Source organism: Bos grunniens, chromosome 4 (genome assembly GCF_055505025.1).
Source record: "Bos grunniens cultivar Pamir isolate PY7600 chromosome 4, Bosgru_T2T1.0, whole genome shotgun sequence".
NCBI classification, from domain to species: domain Eukaryota; kingdom Metazoa; phylum Chordata; class Mammalia; order Artiodactyla; family Bovidae; genus Bos; species Bos grunniens.
In genome coordinates, this window is record NC_141168.1 from 53,429,748 (window position 1) to 53,452,851 (window position 23,104).

At 41.0% G+C, this 23,104-nt stretch overlaps 1 protein-coding gene across 2 annotated transcripts in view; it reads left to right on the plus strand.

Annotated features, from left to right (window-relative positions):
- CHN2 (chimerin 2) overlaps positions 1-23,104 on the plus strand; it is a 338,897-nt gene that overhangs the window by 188,362 nt on the left and 127,431 nt on the right. For both annotated transcript variants that reach the window (XM_086396433.1, XM_086396434.1), the window contains 2 exons: positions 17,835-17,866; positions 22,112-22,225. In XM_086396433.1, the coding sequence (XP_086252559.1) occupies positions 17,835-17,866; positions 22,112-22,225 (146 nt within the window). The remainder of the gene's footprint in view (positions 1-17,834; positions 17,867-22,111; positions 22,226-23,104) is intronic.

The window sequence follows — 23,104 nt, forward strand, 5'->3', positions numbered from 1 at the left end:
TCAGGGACCCAGGAAATAGGACGAATGCACCTCTGAGCAGTGAAGTGTGTAGTTGGGGTCCAAGCTCCAGGATATGATAGCCTGCTTTTATATCCTGCTTCTCTGTATTTCAGTTTGCCTTTTGGAAATGGGTGTGATGGATTTTACCTATGGGGTAGTCATGAGCATTGAATGGGTTAATATACATGAAGAAAGTGCTTAGAACAATTCTTGGCACATAGTGAGTTCTTAATGCCTATTAGCAAATATTTTTGTTGTAGCTGTTAGGCTCTGCCATTCATGTGAATCAACTCTAACCATTTCTCTTAACAGTTTTCTCCTCAGCTTGCAAGGTCCAGGCTCAGAGCATCTGAGTAGCTTATGTTGGTTCACACATTCACCCCTTGGCCTGAGAATGTACAGGAACTTGATTAGCAGAATCACTGACAACAAGTCATGGTTGTTCCTTGGGTTTCATTCTTTACTCTTTGGAGATTCAGAAAACTGGAAGGAGAGCATGTTTTGTCCCATGGTGTTGAAGCATAAAGGACCAAGGTGTGAGCCATCAACACTGCCTATGTTGCCATGAAGACCCCCTTTTGAAATTTCAGTGAGTCCAGAAAGGGAATGTAGGCCATTAGCAGAGCTGTCTTTCAAAAACTGTATTACTTCAATGGAAGCTGAGCTGTATATAAGATAGGCTGTTTGTTGCTAGGATAACAGAGGTAAGAAGACAGGAGCTCTTTCCCCAAGGAGCTCACATCTAGAGATTGCAAAGGCCAACCAACAATATCAGTCCTAACAAGATCATGGCCCTAACTCAGGCCTTTATAAAGTTTATAGAGAGGCTAGGAAACCATACCTAAACTGGTGTGAGTTAGCCAGGAAAGATTTTCCCAAGATGGCAGCATCTTACCTCTTATTATTAAGATCAGTGCCAGGTTAAGGCATAGACAGGTTAACAAACAAGTATCAGAATTCCAGGCAGAGGAAACAACCCAACCAAAAAGGCCAAAGTCTATGAACAACCAAGGTGTGAAACTACAAGGCATTCTATATTAGGAACTTAAAGAATTGGGGGATGAGGATGTGGTGGAGCAAGAGTGTGTGTGCAAAGAACTGTTGAGTGAAAAAAAAATCCACAACCTAAAAGTTGAGAATTATGTTTTACTCAGCAGACACACTGAGGACTTAAGTCCAGGAGACAGCCTCTCAGATAGCTCTAGGGACTGTTGTAAAGAAGTAAGGGAGGAGCCAGGATATATAAGATATATAGGAGTTTGGGGGGAAAAAATGCCGAGAGTTGGAACATCAAAAGGTTAAAGAAAAATTAGACATCTCAAGTTAATGAAGCTAGCACTTTTCTATGTATGGGAAGATGCAAGAGTCTGGGCTCAATGCAGTATTTCCTTAGAGACGCACCTGAACTACCTAGGGCCAGTATCCTGTTTTTTCCATCCTGAATCTCTTCAGATTTTACCACAGTGGGGGTGGCTACAGTGGTTGATGGCCATCAGTTCAGTTCAGTAGCTCAGTCGTGTCCGACTCTTTGTGATCCCATAAACTGCAGCACACCAGGCCTCCCTGCCCATCACCAACACCCATGTCCATTGAGTCAGTGATGCCATCCAGCCATCTCATCCTCTGTCATCCCCTTCTCCTCCTGCCCCCAATCCCTCCCAGCATCAGAGTCCTTTCCAATGAGTCAACTCTTCGCATGAGGTGGCCAAAGTACTGGAGTTTCAGCTTTAGCATCAGTCCTTCCAATGAACACCCAGGACTGATCTCCTTTAGGATGGACTGGTTGGATCTCCTTTCAGTCCAAGGGGCTCTCAAGAGTCTTCTCCAACACCACAGTTCAAAAGCATCAATTCTTTGGCACTCAGCTTTCTTCACAGTCCAACTCTCACATCCATATATGACCACTGGAAAAATCATAACCTTGACTAGATGGACCTTTGTTGACAAAGTAATGTCTCTGCTTTTTAATATGCTGTCTAGGTTGGTCATAACTTTTCTTCCAAGGAGTAAGCGTCTTTTAATTTCATGGCTGCAATCACCATCTGCAGTGATTTTGGAGCCCAGAAAAATAAAATCAGCCACTGTTTCCACTGTTTCCCCATCTATTTGCCATGAAGTGATGGGACCAGATGCCATGATCTTAATTTTCTGACTGTTGAGCTTTAAGCCAACTTTTTCACTCTCTTCTTTTACTTTCATCAAGAGGCTCTTCAGTTCCTCTTCACTTTCTGCCATAAGGGTGGTGTCATCTGCATATCTGAGATAATTGATATTTCTCCCGGCAATCTTGATTCCAGCTTGTGCTTCCTCCAGCTCAGAGTAACATCCTTTGTTTACTGATGTGGCAGGTGACATTCTTTGTTCACAGGGACATATTCTAGATACACAAGCAAGACCATGTTACGAAGATTCTGCATACTATTCATTTAATCATTCAATAAATATTTATTGAGCAACTACTGTATACCAGCTCTTTTATAGACTCTAGAACAGCAGTAACTAGCGAAGCACAAAAATCTCTGCCCTTGTATAGTTTCTATTTGAATGGAAGAGATTGGCAAAAAGCACACAAGTAAAATATATAGTATCTCGGGTGATGATAAATGTAGTGGAAAAAAATGAACCAGAGCAGAGATATGGGTTATGCCAAGGAGAGGAGTTTCCACTTTTAAGTAGAATAGTCTGGGAAACCCAACTAAGTTGTTTTGACCACATGGCAGTGGAGAGCCAGTGAAGGCTTTGCAGTAACATGATGAGATTTACATCTTCTTCCTCACTATGAAAGATAAATTGGAGGATGATTAAAGTATGGGCAAGAAGACATGTAAAAATTTCAGCAGTTCAGGTGGATAGATAGTACAGCAAACATGGGGAGAAAGCAGGAGCATTTCGAGAGCAGTTAAAGAACCACATCCAATGAACAGGACTTAATGACTTTGGGGTTGGGAAGGAGGAAGGAGGGGAAGTTTTGTTTCCAACCTAGGAGTCAGGGCAAAGTTTCAGAGCAACATGCTGTGAGGGGTGGAGACCCACAGAGTAAAGGATTTAAATATTAGTTCACATTTATGTATATCATGATGGATATTCTTGTTGTTGTTGTTCTGTTGTGCCTGACTCTTTGTGACCACATGAACAGCAGCCTGCCAGGCTTCCTGTTCTTCACAATCTCCTGGAGCTTGCTCAAACTTGTGTCCATTGAGTCATGATGCCATCCAACCATCTCATCCTCTGTCATCCCCTTCTCCTCTTGTCCTTAATCTTTCCCAGCATCAGGGTCTTTTCCAGTAAGTTGACTCTTCTCATCAGGTGGCCAAAGTATTGGAGTTTCAGCTTCAGCATCAGTCCTTCCAATGAATATTCAGGGTTGATTTCCTTTAGGATTGCCTGGTTTGATTTCCTTGCAGTCCAAGGGACTCTCAAGAATCTTCTCCAGCGCCACAGTTCAAAAGCATCAATTCTTCACCACTCAGCCTTCTGTATGGTCCAACTCTTAACATCCGTATGTGACTACTGGAAAAACCATAGCTTTGACTGGATGGACCTTTGTCGGCCAAGTGATGTCTCTGCTTTTTAATACACTGTCTAGGTTTGTCACAATTTTTCTTCCAAGGAGCAAGTGTCTTTTAATTTTATGGCTACAGTCACCATCCACAGTGATTTTGGAGCCCAAGAAAATAAAGTCTGCCACTGTTTCCATTTTTTCCCCATCTATTTGCTGTGAAGTGATAGGACCGGATGCCATGATCTTCATTTTCTGAATGTTGAGTTTTAAGCCAGCCTTTTCACTTTGTACTTTCACCTTCATCAAGAGACTCTTTGGTCTTCTTCACTTTTTGCCATTAGGGTGGTGTCATCTGCATATCTGAGTTTACTGATATTTCTTCTGGCAATCTTGATTCCAGCCTGTGCTTCATCACATGATGTAGTCTTCACGTAAGTTAAATAATCAGGGTGACAATATACAGCCTTGACATACTCCTTTCCCAATTTTGAATCAGTTCATTGTTCTGTGTCTGGTTCTAACTGTTGCTTCATGACCTGCATACAGGTTTCTCAGGAGGCAGGATATTCTTAAGTATGTCTGAAATTTTTTTCTTTAGTGTTTTTCATATTTTTTATAACTTTTCCAAGGGTGGAGGGAGGTGGGTTCCCTTATTAATCTTATTGAGTTGTTAGTCTGTTTAGTTTTGCATTTATCTGAGCTATTTCCCTGAGTAGCTAGAGGTATTTCTGTCTTTTCTTAAAAGCTACTTTTATCAGTATTATCAAAAACAAGTATTCCCTCTTACCTTCGTTTTACTCCATTTTGTGTCTTTCAAGTATTTGTTGCTTATTTGCATTTTAGTTTAAAAAACTGTTTTAATAACTTCCTTGGGAATACTCGAGTCCAGAGTTCCTTTAGTTTAAGGTAGCATTATAGACATGTTGGGTGTGCCTGTGTCTTGTAGGATGCTTCCCACGATGCCTGGGCTCTCCACCCACTGGACGCCAGTAACATCCTCCTGCTAGTCCTGACAATCAAAATTGTCTCTAGATATGGCCAAATATCCCTCGGGGCATAAAAACACCTACCCTCCCTGCCCCCGCAAGTTGAGAACCACTGGTCTAAGAAAAATCTTTTACTTTTTATTTATTCTAATATTACCACTTATTTTAAAAGGTAGCTCAGTGGTAGAGAATCTATCAATGCAGGAGACGTGGGTTCAATCCCTGAGTCAGGAAGATCCCCTGGATAAGGGAATGGCAATTCACTCCAGTATTCTTACCTGGGAAATCCCATGGACAGAGGAGCCTGGCAGGCTACAGTCCATGGAGTCTCAAAGAGTCGAACACAATTGAGCAACTGAACACACGCACACATATTTTAAAATCATAATCCCTGGGAAAACATAGGGTAAAAAGGAAAGAAGACAGAAAACAAGCCAAATGAATGGGAACTTCTTTGATCCTGAGCATCCAACCTGGTATTGTGTGCATCTACAAGTTAGCAGAAGGTTTATAGCAAGTTTCTAAGGAGCCTGACTTGTGGTTACTTACATAACTTAGCAAAACTATTGGTAACCTTTTAAGGAGGTTTATTACAGAAAGACTGGCTGGTAGATTTTTTAATAATACACTCTAGTCAAGACAGGAAGTAAAGCACCTCATTAGTGCCCCATAAAAATCCTGGAGAGTTTAAAGTAATTCCATTAGGATAACTAAAGAAAAGAAAGGGAGATTTCAAGTTTACTCAGTCTTATTCTATACTATGTGATCTGACCACAGAATGTAAATTTCTTTTTTTAATTAGTTGTTATTGAAGTTTAGTTGCTTTACAATGTGTTAGTTTCTGCTGTATAGCAAGAAACTATATTCCCTCTTTGTCCCCACAGAGCATTGAGTTCCCTGTGTTATACAGTAGGTTCTCATTAGTTATTATTTTATACATAGTCATAAATATATATATATATTTATATATGTCAGTCCCAATCTCCCAATTCATTGCATTCCCTCTTTTCCCCTTTGGTGTCCATACATTTGTTCTCTCCATCTGTGTCTCTATTTCTGCTTTGCAAACACGTTCATTTGTACCATTTTTCTAGCTTCTACATACATGCGTTAATGTGCGATATTTATTTTTCTCTTTCTGACTTACTTCACTTTGTATGACAGTCTCTAGGTCCATCCACGTCTCTGCAAATGGCACAGTTTTATTCCTTTTTATGGCTGAATAATGTTCCATTGTGTATATGTACCACATCTTCTTTATCCATTCATCTGTTGATGGACGTTTAGGTTGTTTCCATGTCCTGGCTATTGTAAATAGTGCTGCAGTGAACACTGGAGTACAAGTATCTTTTGTAATTATGGTTTTCTGTGGGTATATGCCTGGGAGTAGGATTGCTGGGTCATATGGTAGTTCTGTTTTTACTTTTTTAAGGAACCTCCATACTGTTTTCCATAGTGCCTGTATAAGTTAACATTCCTACCACCTTTGTAAAGGAGTTCCCTTTCCTCCACACCCTCTCCAGCATTTATTGTTTGTAGATTTTTTTGATGACAGCCATTCTGACTGGTATGAGGTGATACCTCATTGCAGTTTTGATTTGCATTTCTCTAATAATTAATGATGTTGAGCATCTTCTCACAAAGAATATAAAATTTCAGTACCTGCATTTTATTTCTCTCCCTTTCATGGAGATCTTTGATTTCTAATTAGAAGGAAATTACCCAAATCTATTTTTTCCTGAATGAAGTTGCCCAAGTATCACCAGTACAAATCCCCCCATCAAAAACCTTTCTCCCACACTTGATCTGTACCTCAGAGAATCTAGCAGTCTAGCGGCCCTGTGTAGGAGGTTGCTAAATTGGGTTTTTAAATTATTTCTATTAAGCAAAAACTTAACACATACCAGCTGCTGGCGGATTATAAAAGCTGTGGTTTTTTTTTTTTTTTCAATAATTGGAAACCTTGTTTACAGAGGGCTCACAGTATTCTTTAAATGCCTTTGTGTTAAATATAAAAGAACTTGTGTTTATCTAGGCAATGATAATCTGACTATAAAGCCAACTCATTTAAGGATTATGCTTCCTGTCTCTCACTATGCAGCTGTCACCCTACTGTTCTTTCAAGCTTTGCAAAATGCTGAAGATTCTTGCTTAAAATTAGAAGAATGAATTGGAAAACAAAACAAGTAGTTTGGAATACATCTAATTCTAAATCCCACGGAAATCTTTGAGAGACCCAAAATGTCACTATATCTGGACAAATTCATTCCAAGTTCTCATTTGTTAACTCATTGACAGAATTCAGTTCATTCCAAAGGAATTTAGGTGCTCAGTTCTGGCAAAAGAAAAATCAAGGACAACTCAGGTAATTTAGTCTGAAGCTAGACTGTAGAACTTTGCTAGTCAATGAAGGCGTCCACATTGATTGTCATCTGCTCTGGAGAAGATGGGAAGTACAGTGATTAAAGGTGTGTGTGCTGAGTCCTAAGCCACTTACTAGATCTGTGACCTCAAGCTAGTTGTTTAGGGACTCTCTGAAAAATAAGTGTGCTCACTTCCCTCACAGGGTTGTTTGGAGGCTTAAATGAGAAAATACATGAAACCCTAAGGACAGCTCCTGGCAAAGAGTTGTTGTTCATTCATTCAGTCGTGTCTGAACTCCAAACAATCCTGGCAAAGAGTAGCCGTTCAATGAGGGTTAGCCTGTTACCACAATGTTCCAAGTCCCATTGTTTTTCATATGTATTATTTCATCTAATCTTTGGAACAGCCTTATTAAAATAGTATATTTTTATAACTCTAGTTTTATTGAAAATCGAGAGAAATGAGATGCAAAGAAGTTTAATAACCCACTCAGGGTCACACAGCAATTGAATTGACAGCAGGGCTCTGTGTTCATAATCTCTGTCTCATTCTGCAAACATTTAATGAGTACAGGCACCCTTTGCTCTCAGAACAATCACTCTCTGCATATTTGCTATAATGACTCACAAAAGCTTTTGGCCAAAATCAGTCTCCCAGTTAAAAAGCTGCTATCACAAGTTCTCCTATGTGGGACAGCTTCTTAAACTTCCACATGTACATGACTCCCCTTCAAAATGCACATTCTGCATTTCTCACGGGCTCCAAGGCGATGCCAATGCTGCTGCTCCGCAGGTCATACTTTGAGCAGCAGGGAAGCTAGATGATGGAAGAGGGGCTCCTTCAGACCTCAGAGCCCTCCTGACTGGCCTTCTGTTTAAACATGCATACTAAGTCGCTTCAGTCGTGTCCAACCCCTGGCAACCCTATGGACTGTAGCCTGCCAGGCTTCTCTGTCCATGGGGGTTCTCCAGATAAGAATCCTGGAGTTGGTTGCCATGTGTTCCTCCAGGGAATCTTCCCTACCCAAGGACTGAACCCATGTCTCCTGCAGCATCTGTAGGCAGATTCTTTACCGCTGAGCCACAGGGGAAGCCCCCTTGTTTAAACATACTGAACATTATATTCATAACTCTCCCCACTTCTCCCCTGAAGGTTTAGTTCCTCAGTACTTGTTTAGGCCAGGTACCTTGGGGCACTACCAACTCAGGTCTAATTTAGATAGTATCTTTCAAATCTGCAGTAGTATCTCACTGTTTACGATAGAACATGTTCAGTGTAGAAGGATAGTAAAATTCCTGTTCCATTCGACCATGGACTGCACACAAACATACCTAGTCATTATTTTATGAAGTGTTAAACAATTTTATAGTTAGTGTTTAGATATTTCATATTATGCAGAAATTCTTAAATTGTTATATATTTAAAGCATTTTAGTAATGTCTGGGACATGGATATTTTTGGATGTTTTACAAATGAATTATTATTTTTTCCATTTAAAACAGTAGGATATAGACTTTTGTTATTTGAAACTCTAGTGACCAACACATTTTTAGAAATGGATTAGGTTCAGATAACAAGAAGTGCCTGCATTCACTCTGTGCCAGACATTGGGTGAAATTCTAGGAATACAATGGTGACGAAGACAAAAATAGCTGCTTAAAAAAACTCACAGAATAGTTAGAGAAGAAACAAGCAAGTTAAGATTTAAAATATGGTAGGATGTCAAGTTTTTCAGCAGAGATAGGTAGAAGGAGCTTTAAGAGCATGGAAAATAACGGGCCTGCCTCTTTCTTTGGTACACAGGAGGCTCTTTCTGGATACCAATGATAGCTAATACCCATTGTATATCTAGGTACTCCAGGCACTGTTGCAAGCATGATGCATGTATTTACTCATTTAAGTATTAAAACAACTTAATGAAGCAGATACTTTTGTTACCATCTCCATTTTAAAGATGAGGAAACTGAGGTACAGAGAAGTTAGTAACCTGCTTATGGACACACTGATATGGCCTTAAAGTCAGGCAGTCTGAGTCTAGAGCCTGCCCCTCCAAGCATCTTGTGATCCACCTTTATTTTATTAAAATGAAGTTCAGGATCTTAAAGGAAGAACATACCAAAAAATGACGGATGTGTTAGGGGTGCATTTATAGAACTGTAAATGATTTGCTTTGATTGGAGCCTGTGATGGTCATGGGCTGATGAGGCCATGAGGTGGGAAGCTATGACAGTTGCGCCGGCTTCACACGTAGAGGAGCATATGCATGGATCCTGTGGACCGGGCTGGACAGGACTAAAACCGTCTTCAATAGTCACGGTGCTGGCACTAATTATGTATGAGCTATGATACACAGTTATGAAATAGTTTACCATATATTACATGAGTGTTGTCGCTTTCCAATCAGTCATCTTGGGAAGCTGTGCTTTTATTCCCCCAGCTTCACATTGCTCATAGTGTCCTGGGAATGCTTTTCTAAAGTACCTTTAGAACAAGTCATAGGGCACATCTTATTACTAGAAAACCATGCTTCATTTTTGTCTCAAATGGATTTCCTCATTGGGTCACTCACCCTATTTACTAAATTTAGCTCTGAATAACTTTTGCCTGTTTGTTATAATAACATCTACTCTCAAATCCATTCTCAAAAAACAAATGTATGTTTCTATTTACCAGTGATTCTGAAACTTCAGTATATGCTTAAATATCATCGAGGGGGACTTCATTAAATAGCACATCAAAGCCCCACCTTCAGTATTTCTGAATCAGTTCTTCTTAAAAAGGGATCGGGAATCTGCAACCTTTAACATGCATCCTAAAATTTCTGTTTTGAATGACCAGACCACACTTGAAAAGATGAAGCTGTTAGGATATTCAAGAGAAAGGGTAACAATTATTAAGGCCAGTTCCAGAAAAGGAATTCCAAATGTGTTCTGATCAACAGTGATGTCAGTGGCAAATACTGCCCTCCTAGGGGGACTATTACCCAGCTGTTGTTGTTTAGTTGGTAAGTCACGTCCAGCTCTTTACAACCGTGGACTTCAGCACACAAGACTCCTCTCTCCTCCACTGTCCCCTGGAATTTGCTCAAATTCATGTCCATTGAGTGGGTGATGCTATGCAACCATTCATCTTCTGAATCCCCTTCTCCTTCTGCCCTCAATCTTCCCAGCATCAGATCTTTTCCAATGAGTTGGCTCTTTACATCAGGTGGCCAAAGTATTGGAGCTTCAGCTTCAGCATCAGTCCTTCCAATGAATATTCAGGGTTTATTTCCTTTAGAATTGACTGGTTTAATCTTCTTGCTGTCCAAGGGACTCTCAAGAGTCTTCTCCAGCATCAATTCTTTGGCATTCAGCCATCGTTATGGTCCTACTCTCACATCCGTAGATGACTACTGGAAAAACCATAGCTTTGACTAAACAGATTTTTGTCAGCAAGGAGATGTCTCTGCTTTTTAATACACTGTCTAGGTTTGTCATAGCTTTCCTTCCAAGGAGCAAGTGTCTTTTAATTTCATGGCTGCAGTCACCATCTGCAGTGACTTTGGAGCCCAAGAAAATGAAATCTGTCACTTCTTCTACTTTTCCCCCTTCTATTTGCCGTGAAGATGGGACCAGATGCCATGATCTTAGTTTTTTGAATGTTGAGTTTTAAGCTAGCTTTTACATCTCCTCTTTCACCCTCATCAAGACGCTCTTTAGCTCCTCTTCACTTTCTGCCATTAAAGTGGTATCATACATATCTGAAGTTGTTGATATTTCTCCCAGCAATCTTGATTCCAGCTTATGATTCACCCAGAGTGGTATTTCACATAATGTACTCTGCATAGAAGTTAAATAAGCAGGGTGACAATATATAGCCTTGTCATAGTCCTTTTCCAGCTGTGAACCAGTCCATTGGTCCATGCCCAGTTCTAACTGTTGCTTCTTGATCTGCATTATACAGGTTTCTCAAGAGACAGGGAAGGTGGTCTGGTTCTCCCATCTCTTTAAGAATTTTTAAGTTTGCTGTGATCCACAGAGTCAAAAAAGTTGACTTTTTCACAGAGAGAAAAAGTTGGCTTAAAACACAACATTCAGAAAACGAAGATCATGGCATCTGGTCCCATCACTTCATGGGAAATAGATGGGAAAACAGTGGAAATAGTGTCAGACTTTATTTTTTGGGGCTCCAAAATCACTGCAGATGGTGACTGCAGCCATGAAATTAAAAGACGCTTACTCCTTGGAAGAAAAGTTATGACCAACCTAGATAGCATATTCAAAAGCAGAGACATTACTTTGCCAACAAAGGTCCATCTAGTCAAGGCTATGGTTTTTCCAGTGGTCATGTATGGATGTGAGAGTTGGACTGTGAAGAAAGCTGAGTGCTGAAGAACTGATGCTTTTGAACTGTGGTGTTGGAGAAGACTCTAAGAGTCCCCTTGGACTGCAAGGAGATCCAACCAGTCCATTCTGAAGGAGATCAGCCCTGGGATTTCTTTGGAAGGAATGATGCTAAAGCTGAAACTCCAGTACTCTGGCCAGCTCATGCGAAGAGTTGACTCATTGGAAAAGACTCTGATGCTGGGAGGGTTTGGGGGCAGGAGGAGGAGGGGACGACAGAGGATGAGATGGCTGGATGGCATCACTGACTCAATGGACATGAGTCTCAGTGAACTCCGGGAGTTGGTGATGGACAGGGAGGCCTGGCGTGCTGCGATTCGTGGGGTCGCAAAGAGTCGGACACGACTGAGCGACTGAACTAAACTGAACTGACAGAGTCAAAGGCTTTAATCTAGGCAATTAAGTAAAAGTATACGTTTTTTTGGAACTCCTTTACTTTCTCCATGATCTAACAAATGTTGGCAATTTGATTTCAGGTTGCTCTGCCTTTTCTGAACCCAGCTTGTACATCTGGAATTTCTCAGTTCATATGCTACTGAAGGTTAGCTTGAAGGATTTTGAGCATAACCTTGCTAGCATGTGAACTGAACACAATTGTACAGTAGTTTGAACATTCTTTGGCATTTCCCTCTGAGACTGGAATAAAAACTGACCTTTTCCAGTCTTGTAACCATGCTAAGTTTTCCAAATTTGCCAACATATTGAGCGCAGCACTTTAACAGCATCATGAAATTATGAAATAATTTAGGATTGAAAAAGCTCAGCTGGAATTCTGTAACCTCCATTAGCTTTGTTCATAGTAATGCTTCCTAAGCCCCAGTTGACTTCACACTCCAGGATATCTGGCTCTAGGTGAGTGACCACACCATCATGGTTATCCAGGTCATTAAGACCTTTTTTGTATAGTTCTTCTGTGCATTCTTGCCACCTCATCTTAATATCTTCTGCTTCTGTTAGGTCCTTGCCATTCTGTCCTTTTTCTCACTCATCCTTGCCAGAAATGTTCCCTTGATATCTCCAGTTTTCTTGAAGAGATATCTGGTCTTTCCCATTCTGTTGTTTTCCTCTATGTCTTTCATTGTTCATTTAAGAAAGGGAGGGAGGTGGAAGCGGGGTACAGGATGGAGGGGACAAATGTATGCCTATGGCCAATTCATGTTGATGTATGGCAAAACCATCACAATATTGTAAAATAATTATCTCCCAATTAAAATAAATAAATTTTAAAAAAGAAGGCCTTCTTATCTCTCTGAAACTCATCTCTCTGAAATGCTGCCTTCAGTTGGGTATATCATTTCCTTTCTCCCTTGCCTTTTGCTTCTCTTCTTTCACAGGTATTTGTAAAGCCTCCTCAGATAACCACTTTGACTTCTTGCATTATTTTTTCCTTCGGGATGGTTTTGGTCACTGCTTCCTGCACAGTGTTACAGACTCCATCCACAGTTCTTCAGGAACTCTGTCTACCAGATATAATCCCTCAAATCTGTTTGTCATTTCCACTGTATAATCAGAAGGGATTTGATTTAGGCCATACCTGAATGATCTAGTGGTTCTCCATACTTTCTTTAATTTAAGTCTGAATTTTGCAATAAGGAGCTTATGATCTGAGCCATAGTCAGCTCCAGGTCTTTTTTTTACTGATTGTATAGAGCTTCTCCATCTTTGGCTACAAAAAACATAATCAATCTGATTTCAGTATTGACTATCTGGTGATGTCCATGTGTAGAGTCATCTCTTGTGTTGTTGGAACAGGGTATTTGCTATGACCAGTGCATTCTCTTGACAAAACTCTGTTAGCCTTTGCCTTGCTTCATTTTGTACTCCAAGGCCGAACTTGCCTATTACTCCAAGTATCTCTTAACTGCCTACTTTTGCGTTCCAGTCCCCTATGATAAAAATGATATCTTTTTTGGTGTGAGTTCTAGAAGAGGATGTAGGTCTTCATAGAACCAGTCAACTTCAGCTTCTTCAGCATCAGTGGTTGGGGCATAGACTTGGATTATTGTGATGTTGAATGATTTACCTTGGAAATGAACCGAGATCATTCTGTCATTTTACAGATTGCACTCAAGTACTGCATTTCAGACTCTTTTGTTGACTATGATGGCTACTCCATTTCTTCTAAGGGATTCTTGCCCACAGTAGTAGATATAATGGTCATCTGAATTAAATTTGCTCATTCACATGGATTTTGGGCTTCCCTAATAGCTCAGTTGGTAAAGAATCCACCTGCAATGTAGGAGACCTGGGTTTGATCCCTGTGTTGGGAAGATCCCCTGGAAAAGGGAAAGGCTACCCACTCCAGTATTCTGGCCTGGAGAATTCCACTGATGGTATAGTCCATGGGGTTGCAAAGAGTCGGACACAACTGAGCGACTTTCACTTCACATTGATCTTAGTTCACTGATTCCTAAGGTGTCGATATTCAATTTTGCCGTCTCCTGCTTGTCTATGTCCAATTTACCTTAATCCATGGACCTAACATGCCAGGTTCCTATGCAATATTGTTCTTTACAGCATCAGACTTTACTTTCACCACCAGACATATTCACAACTTTCTGCATTGGTCCAGCCTCTTCATTCTTTCTGGAGCTATTTGTAATTATCCTCTGCTATTCCCCAGTAGCATATTGGACACCTTCCAACCTGGGGGGCTCATCTTCCAGTGTCATATCTTTTTGCTTTCATACTATTCATGGGGTTCTCCTGGAAAGAATACTGGAGGGTTTTGCCATTTCTTCCTCCAGTGGACCATGTTTTGTCAGAACTCTTCATCATGACCTGTCTGTCTTGTGTGGCCCTGTACAGCATAGCTCATAGTTTCTTGAGTTACACAAGCACTTTCGCCAGGATAAGGCTGTGATCCATGAAGGGGAGTCTCCTGTAGATGGTTCTTATTTAGAGAATGATGTTCAGTTATACTTATTTAAAAAAAATCAGCCACCATTTTGCACAGTCACCCCACATAACCGAAGTCACTTGTGTCTTGGGGAGTACCCATTTCGGGTGTGTGTTTGCTCAATGGTTGGCTTAGTATCCTCCTTTTGCAAAGAGTGGTGCTCCTTTCAGAACCAGGTGGATCATGAAAGGATCCAGCATTGGAAGATGGAGCAAAATACCCACAAATTATTACTTTTTTCCTAAAAAGGTTGGACTTCTTTCACTTCTGAAACTGGATCACTAAACCCCAAGAGCCAGTCACGCTCACAGTGACCAGCTTCACCAGTGTGATGGGCTGTCCAGCTTTAGCCATTGTCCTGGCGGGCGACTTCCCTTCATGTTGGGATATGTTGTGTTTTTGTCCCTTCCTGAGTCCATGTGACTACTTAAATTAGCCCTCCATTTTTCTCAAGTTGCCTAATTTTAACGACGTAATTCTCAATGAAAACGGAGGAATTTCAGAGCTGTTTTACTTATTATTTATCAATTGTCCTTTGTCTCATTCACTGAAGAGAATCTCATACACCTGGAAATTGAAATTCTTTAATAAAACAAATCTGTGTTTCACAGGTACCTAATGATCCCATCAATATTTAATATGAAGCAGTGCCTGGGGCAGAGTAAGGCTCCTTTAAGGCAGTACTCGGTCACAAGGAGGACGTTACTGTAGTCAGATCCCTTGTCCCTCAGAGCCCTGTTGTCAGCTGACTGTGCTTTGTCAGGGTCTGAGTATCCAAAATGATCCATCTTAAAAAAATGTGGATATTCTATGATTTTTCTGGCATCATGTAACTTAAATTTAGCTCTTGACAGCTCAAAAGCTCAGTGAGAGGTGGAGAGACAGAATGTTTAGATTCCTGTGAGAAAAAGTTTAGGAAAAGGAAGAGGTGATTGTTATAGCTTTTTATCCCAGTCATTATTTCTCTCTTTAACACTAACAAGGACAGCTATATTTTCTTTACGAGCTACAGAGACAACACCAGGAAGAGAGATTGAATCAGATCACTATCAAAACAGCTAGGACAGTGGGAGCCGTGATTGGATGTCTGTCCACATCCTCTGTCTTCACTCTCTCTTACTTCCACCTTTCCTGTCCCCCATGTGTGGCTTTGCCAGATTTAGAAGGAAAAAAAAAAAAAAAAAAGAAATGAAAACAGGATGTCTAGATAAATTTGAATTTCAGACAAATGAAGAATAGTATTTTAGTACACATTTTGTGTGATATTGGGTGCCTATTCCATGACGGTATTCCACGTGGAGTCTCTCCCACACGATTCAGTGCTCTTGTTTTATTTTCTTGCAGTTTTCATGTGCAGATTTGTTCTTCAATTGGGTCAAAGGGTCCTTCAGGCAGGATCTTATCTGGTGTTTCTGAAGGCACCCTAGATATTGACTTCCCTATTTGGGGGACTATGTTAGATTTTTCAAAAGTTACCTTCTACTGCAAGTACAGAACACCCCAGAGCTCTTTATATATTTCCTCTCATATCTCTGAGGTCATCACTTCATGAACAATGACCAGGCTGAGCACAGAGCTCTGAGCATAAGTGTGCTGTGTATTTTTATGAGTGATAGATGAACTGAAAGCTATTTGTTGTCTGAAGAGGCAATTAAATTAACTTACCTGCATGACAGGAGTTAGTAGTAAGCTCTATCTGCCATGCTATCCATCTGGGAAGTTAGGTTAATTACTCTTCCCTTTTGGAAAGATAAGAGGATGGAGGAAGGGAATGAGGTTGGGAGCTATACCTAGTTTTGTAAACGTATGTCCTAAGAGTAGGAAAGAACTGAGAAAGCTAATGTTGTTGCTAAGTCGCTTCAGTGCGACCCCATAGACCGCAGCCCACCAGGCTCCACCGTCCCTGGGATTCTCCAGGCAAGAACACTGGAGTGGGTTGCCATTTCCTTCTCCAATGCATGAAAGTGAAAAGTGAAATGGAAGTCGCTCAGTCATGCCTGACTCTTAGCGACCCCGTGGACTGCAGCCCACCAGGCTCCTCTGTCCATGGGATTTTCCAGGCAAGAATACTGGAGTGGGGTGCCATTGCCTTCTCCAGAGAAAGCTAATAGAATGATGTAAATGACAAAATGTGCAACTCACATTCAAAAGCTTCCTAGTATGTAGAGTCATGGTACACATCAGATAACAAGGTGCCTTTTTACATACTTTGTGCTTCGATTAATGCTATTATTTAGATCATCCTTTGTAAGTGACACCTAGCAGGCTTCAAGCCTTAAAGATTAAGAGTGATGAATGCCCTCTCTTGGTTCAGTGCGTTTCAAGTGTAAAATGCACAGAAGAGTGAACACATATTTAGACATGTCTAGATGATTAGTTTTATGCCAGCTAGGCTTGCCCAAGGCAGGCCTGTCAAGATGGTCCCCTTGGCTCCCCCTTTTGAAACTTCCTCTAGTGCATAGCTCCCTACTGCCCATTTCAGTTTAGTTCAGTCACTCAGTCATTTCCGACTCTTTGTGACCTCGTGGACTGCAGCATGCCAGGCCCCCCTGTCCATCACCAACTCCCAGAGTTTACCCAAACTCATGTCCATTGAGTCGGTGATGCCATCCAATCATCTCATCCTCTGTTGTTCCCTTCTCCTCCCACCTTCAATCTTTCCCAGCATCAAGGTCTTTTCAAATGAGCCAGCTCTTCGCATCAGGTCCCCTGCATCATTTGAAGGGTAGAGGTAAGCTAGGAAACTGCCTTCAGATACCACCACTCTGTCCTGCTGAGAAAACTGCCCATTTGACTATATACAGAAATGACTGTAAATGAAATAGCCGCCCAGCTCATATTCTACTTTAGCAAATAAACATGAACTTGCTGTTTATAAGCATCAATGAAAATCTATAACTTCTTGTAGCTCTACATATCCTCAGTGTCCCTGGAATCAGACTAGGAAGAATAAAAGCGGAACATGGGAATTCATGTTAATTTCTCACCAACTCCAACACCTTTAACCTAAGAAAACAAAGTTCATACAAAAGTAGATTATCACATATATGTGGTAGAAATCCAGTGTGATTACCCCAAGGCTCAAGATATCATTGAAAAATCTTTTCTGGAATTTTATGCTTTTCAGTCAACTCATAAATCTTATCCTCCAAAGTTTATACCTCTGATGTCAAATGAATTTTAGCCCATTAGCCATTTGTTGAAAAAATGTTAGGATGTAGGTTTTATCTGTAAAGAGACCAAATTAAGCTTATTTTTTTAATCCTGGTGTACACCCCATTTTTATTACAACCAAATATTGAAACAATTAGAGGAAGATTGAAATAAATATTTATGTTTTATTCATGCTAGAAGTACTTATTCTCTCCTTCAGGATGAAGCCTTGTAATACTGTTATCAATTCCTTAATATTAAAATAAGCCTCATTTTATTTCCTTTGAAAATTTTTTTATTGGATGTTTGAGTTTGGGTGGGAATGAGCCTAATGATTAGAGAAATATGGCAATTCTAGATCATTTTTACTCAAGAAAGTTGAGTGTGTTGGTTAACTCCAGAATGTCTTAGGTCTCTGATTTGGGGAATAAAAACTGTAATAAAATTATTTCCAGGACTCTAGCTCTGTTTATTTGAATAGTAGTTTTATCTATCTGATTTGAATTCAAATGCATTATTAATACTTTTCTTCTTTTTTAATATAGGTGGAAAACAGACCAAAATATTATGGAAGAGAGTATGTATTCTGCTATTCATTGTTTTAATAACATAATAAGTAGTAATTTTCATATGTCATTTAAATATTAAATATTAAAAAATTTCCAATATAGTCTTCATCAAATATCCATTGTGCAAGAGTTTAATAATAAGGATAAATGCAATCAGATCCTTTTGTATTGAATTTTTCTTATAATATTCAGGTGTTTGGCTTTCACAAATGTGGGAGGATCACTATCTCCTGCTACATTCAGTTCTTTTCACAAAAGCAGCCACTGAGTGCCTGGAAGTATTTGAAACATAAGGCAGCATTTTCCATAGTTGTGGCTCTCTTAGTCTTTCGTCTCACTTTCTACCTCAATACCATATAAACAGCTCGAGTCAAAGACTGTAAACTCAGGCCGAATTCCTGGCTTTCACGCACCTCAGTAAGTGCAACACTCAGGAAAGTCATCCCATTTCCTTGCAGTCTCATAAAACCGAAATGATGATTTCTCTTGATGTGGATCTATTAGCCAAATTACCTTAATACCATAATTATGATTTCCCCCATTTTCCTCTTAATTTCATCTCTTGTTTTACTTTCTGAGAAACCTACTGCAAAGCAAATATGCATTACCATAAAAACAACCAGCAGGCTGGGGCTGTGGCCTGGTGCACAGCTCACAGCAGACAGAACTGCCCAGCACAGAGTCAGGGTAGATACATAGTTCACTCTTCTTCCCACGTCCAACCTGGAGGCATTCAGAGGCAAAATCTCTTTCAAGTCCACCGACCAAACTCAAACCTCCTTCCTCTATTCCCTTACCCATCAGAGCTTCACTCTTGTGATTAATGATGCTATTATTTGTCCCAGTTCAGCAGCTACTTCCTAATTGCCATGGCTGCATTTCTGAACCTTCCTACTGGGCCTTGAAAATGCAGCTAGGGGTTCTGGAGTACCTGCCTGGACCGTTGGCCTCCTCTCTTCCACCCCACATCCCTAACAGTCAACCTCGATATAAGATGACATTTTTTTCTTCAGTATACTGTTTTGGATTTTACTCCAGAACAACACCAAAAATAAAGAATTAAAAAAGAAAATGAAAATCTAATATATACTTCTAAAATAGAACACTTTTGTACATGAATTCCAAAAGGAACTCTATTCATTGTCTTTTCCTTTTTCGCATAAAACTTTTATTGAATAACCTCCTAGTTCTCATCCTCAAACCCCCATCCACATAAACTGTGTAGTGAGAGGAGACCAAAGAAACCACAAAAAAGGAATGTTTGCTATTAGAGGGAAGTTAGCTTAAAAACTTCAGATTCTGTGTTTCCCTTTCTTTTTAAAAAATAAAAGGTTTTTTAAATTCCATTCAAAATATAAGATATGCTCTCTTCAGGAAACATTTATACATATTTTTTTCTTAGAATCACAATAAAGTGTGGACAATGGGTGTCATTAGTGAAAAGGGAATTTGTATTTTTCTACTGTTTATATTTTTATTTCTTTTGTGCCTTTTAATTTTCCCACTGTGGATAGGTATTACTTCTGTTTTTAAAAAGTTAAACGATACCTAATTAACTGGGGAAAATTAAAGCACAGGGATCGAACCCAAGTCTCCCACATTGCAGGCAGATTCTTTACCAGCTGAGCTACAAGGGAAGCCCAAGAATACTGGAGTGAGTAGCCTATCCCTTCTTCAGTGGCTCTTCCTGACCCAGGAATTGACCTAGGATCTCCTGCATAGCAGGCGGACTCTTTACCAACTGCACTATCAGGGAAGCCCGTATAGGAATTGACAATGTGGAAAATACCATAACCTGCCATTAGAGAGAAGTATTGTTAACTTTTTTCCCTTCACCTCTTTCTTTCCAGTCTTTGTGCAGGCTTTCTTTTTGAAAAGTTGGGATCATATATATATATATATATATATAATGTCCTATATATATATAGGACACTTTTAAATCTATCCCTAAAGGGGATGCTGAGCTGCACGCTGAGTCTTCAGGTGCACAAAATTGTTACTTCTTTCAAACAATTGAATTTATCTTAGTTTTTGACACTTGGCGTCTGCTGCTGGCCATCCCTGAAAGTTTAAACAAAGAGAGTTTAAACAAAGCTGCTTCCCGGTTAGCCGCCTGTTGAGGATGCTCCTCCTCTCATGGTTTTCGCCCTTCTCCACCCAGAGAGTGGTCTGGGCCTGGGGTGTCCAGTTTCTCTGCCCTCCTCTGTGTGTGTCTCTTCCTGCCATGGTCATCCCCACAACCCCCCTGCCCGTCCGGTTGTATCCTAGACATCCCAGCCTAAACGTCTTCTGCACCAGCTTCTGCCCTTTCTGACTCTGATGTGGGAAACTTTCCAGTGCCCTCTACTCTTCTACCCTCCCCAAGTCTGTCTGTCTGTCTCTCTCTCTGTCTCTCTGTCTCTCTCTCACTGGCCTGGTAACTGCAGGCTGCCCTCAGGTCCCTGCTCAGACCATCTGTCCAGTCTTCTCCAGCCCCAGCTCTTGCTACAAACTAGGTCTCCAGTCTATGGGCATACCACCCTAAACGCGCCCAAGCTCGTCGTCAAAGGAGGCTTCTCCACCTCCCAAATCAGACCCACTGAGCCTGGGCTCTGGCCAGATTTCTCCCAATTTCCCTCCCAAATAACTGGGGACACTGGTCTCCTTTTGGGCAGTTTTGGGCAGGAGGATTACTCTTATGTCACACAGTACGTTTATCCTCACCCCAGAAATGCACTGCTCCAAGACCTCCATGTGTGGGCTTTCAAGATTTAAAACCAAAATTTGAGAAGCCACAGCCCCTCTTTTTCCCAAGCTATCACTGCCCTAGACTTTTGAGAGTTGATTTGAGAACTCAAAGCCAGAACATTGGGACCTCGCTCCCCTAAGACTAAAGCTTCAGCTTGTAAGATCTAGCTGTACAGAATAGAAGGGAATTAGGACATAAAAATTGTGATACATGAACTTCCCTGGTGGCTCAGTGGTAAAGAATCTGCCTGCAATGCAGGAAGCACAGGAGACTCGGGTTTGATCCCTGAGTTGGGAAGATCTCCTGGAAGAGGGCATGGCAACCCATTCCAGTATTCTTGCCTGGAGAATCCCATGGACAGAGGAGCCTGGCAGGCTATAATCCATAGGGTCACAAAGAGTTGGACACGACTGAAGCAACTTAGCATGCACCCATTGTGATAGGTATATTTTTTTTCCAAAAAATTATCCTGGTACATGTGTCCTGTAAATAATCTTTGCATTCCTGGGGAAAAACTTGTGTAGCCATTTCCCTCCCTTCCCTCTCCCTTCCAGGAAGGTAAAAGAGGATTATTTGTCCAGAAATTTTTTTCTCTAATTTATTCTTCCAAATTCTCTCAGATTGGGGAATCCTAGAAAGAGAGTGTTGTTCCCTTTCCCAAGAGCCCAGGGCCCCTTGGTACCGACCTAACCCTGCAACCCAGCTCCCACCTTCCTCTGTAACACAGAATGATCAAATCTCTGAAAACAGCATTGAGCAGCTGTTATTGTTTGAGGGTGACAGAGAGCCGGCTGGTTGACTGTCCCTAACTGCTGTCCTGTTCTCTTCTCCCCTGGCATCACCATACGCTCTCTAGGGCTCAGACATCCCTTCCAGAGCGAGGCAGTCTCTGGCTAAGCCTGAAATCCTACTGCATTTTCTACATGCATGTGTAGAATAGCAAGGGAAATAGCAAGGGAAAAAATAAACATTATCTTTTAAAACAGAAAAATAGGTACATTCTCCACACACATCCCTAAGCGATTGCTCTCAAAATTTAAGGAAGTGGAAGACTGTCCATGACTGCTGGCTATCCTTTCCAGCGAATGAGCCTCTTAAATGAACAGCACCCCACACCTGAAGTAAGCAGGGTGATAATCAGTATGTGTTCATCTGCAATCAGGATAATACATAGTGAGCGGGGAGCTGAATTGGTAAATGCTCTTTTGTTATTCCCCGCGGTTAAAAGAGGAGTTGTAACCTGGCTTTTGGTTCTGACTTTAATTTTCAGCTTGTGAGCGAAGACAATAGCAGAAAGCCAGGTGGACTTGGCCTTTTTCCTTTTGTTTTGCATGTTATCTGTTTGGGTGCATGCTGGGAGGTGGGTCCAAGCCCATCTGGAACTATACATTAGTATAGTTCCTTCTTCATTAAGGTGAGGAGCCGTAAATTCCAGGTGGTCCCACCATGTTTTTTAACCAGCTCTTTGTGGTCCGTACTTGGTGTATGGTCTGTTCAGAACAAAGATGCTCTTGTCTCTTCTCAGATTCCACGGTATCATATCCCGAGAGAAGGCAGATGAGCTTCTTGGAGGCGTAGAGGGTGCCTACATTCTTCGAGAAAGCCAGCGCCAACCAGGATGCTACACATTAGCACTAAGGTAAACGCAATTATCCAGTTGCAACTGCTTTGCAAGGATTTACTTATTTTTCCCTTTTTTTTTATTGTGGTAAAATATACATAACATCCAGGGCTTTCATGGTGGCTCAGCTGATAAAGAATCCTCCTGCAATACAGGAGACCCTGGTTCGATTCCTGTGTCGGGAAGATCCCCTGGAAAAGGGATAGGCTACCCACTCCAGTATTCTTGGACTTCCCTGGTGGCTCAGATGGTAAAGAATCCACCCACAATGCGGGAGACCTGGGTTCCATCCCTGAGTTGGGAAGATCCCCAGGAGGAGGACATGACAACCCTCTCCAGTATTCTTGCCTGGAGAATCCCAGTGGACCAGAGGAGCCTGGCAGGGTACGGTCCATGGAGTTGCAAAGAATTGGACATGACTGAATGACTAAGCACAAGCACATACATAACATGCAATGTATCATTTTAATTATCTATAAGTGTGCAATTCGTGACATTAAGTATATTCTCAATGTTGTACAGCCATCTCCACTATCATCTCCCAGAACTTTTTCTTCATCCCAAATAAAAACTCCATTAATCAGTCGTTCCCCATTTCCCCCTAATTATTTTTTTTTTATTTTCATGTCATTTACAAAGTGCCCAGCAGCATATTACAGGCTTACATGTGTCCTGGGTCACAGATGTTATCGATTGATGGACTCCAAGGCTCTGTTTATGTATGCACAATATTCTTGGGAGAATTATCTGCAAATTTAGTGCTTCTAGAGCTGCTTCTGCCTGAAACATCAAGCCAGTGAATTAAGACATACCTCTGCCTCCTTTTTCTGCACAAATTCTGTGCTCAGTTGTGTCTGATTCTTTGCAACCCCATGGACTGTAGCCCGCCAGGCTCCT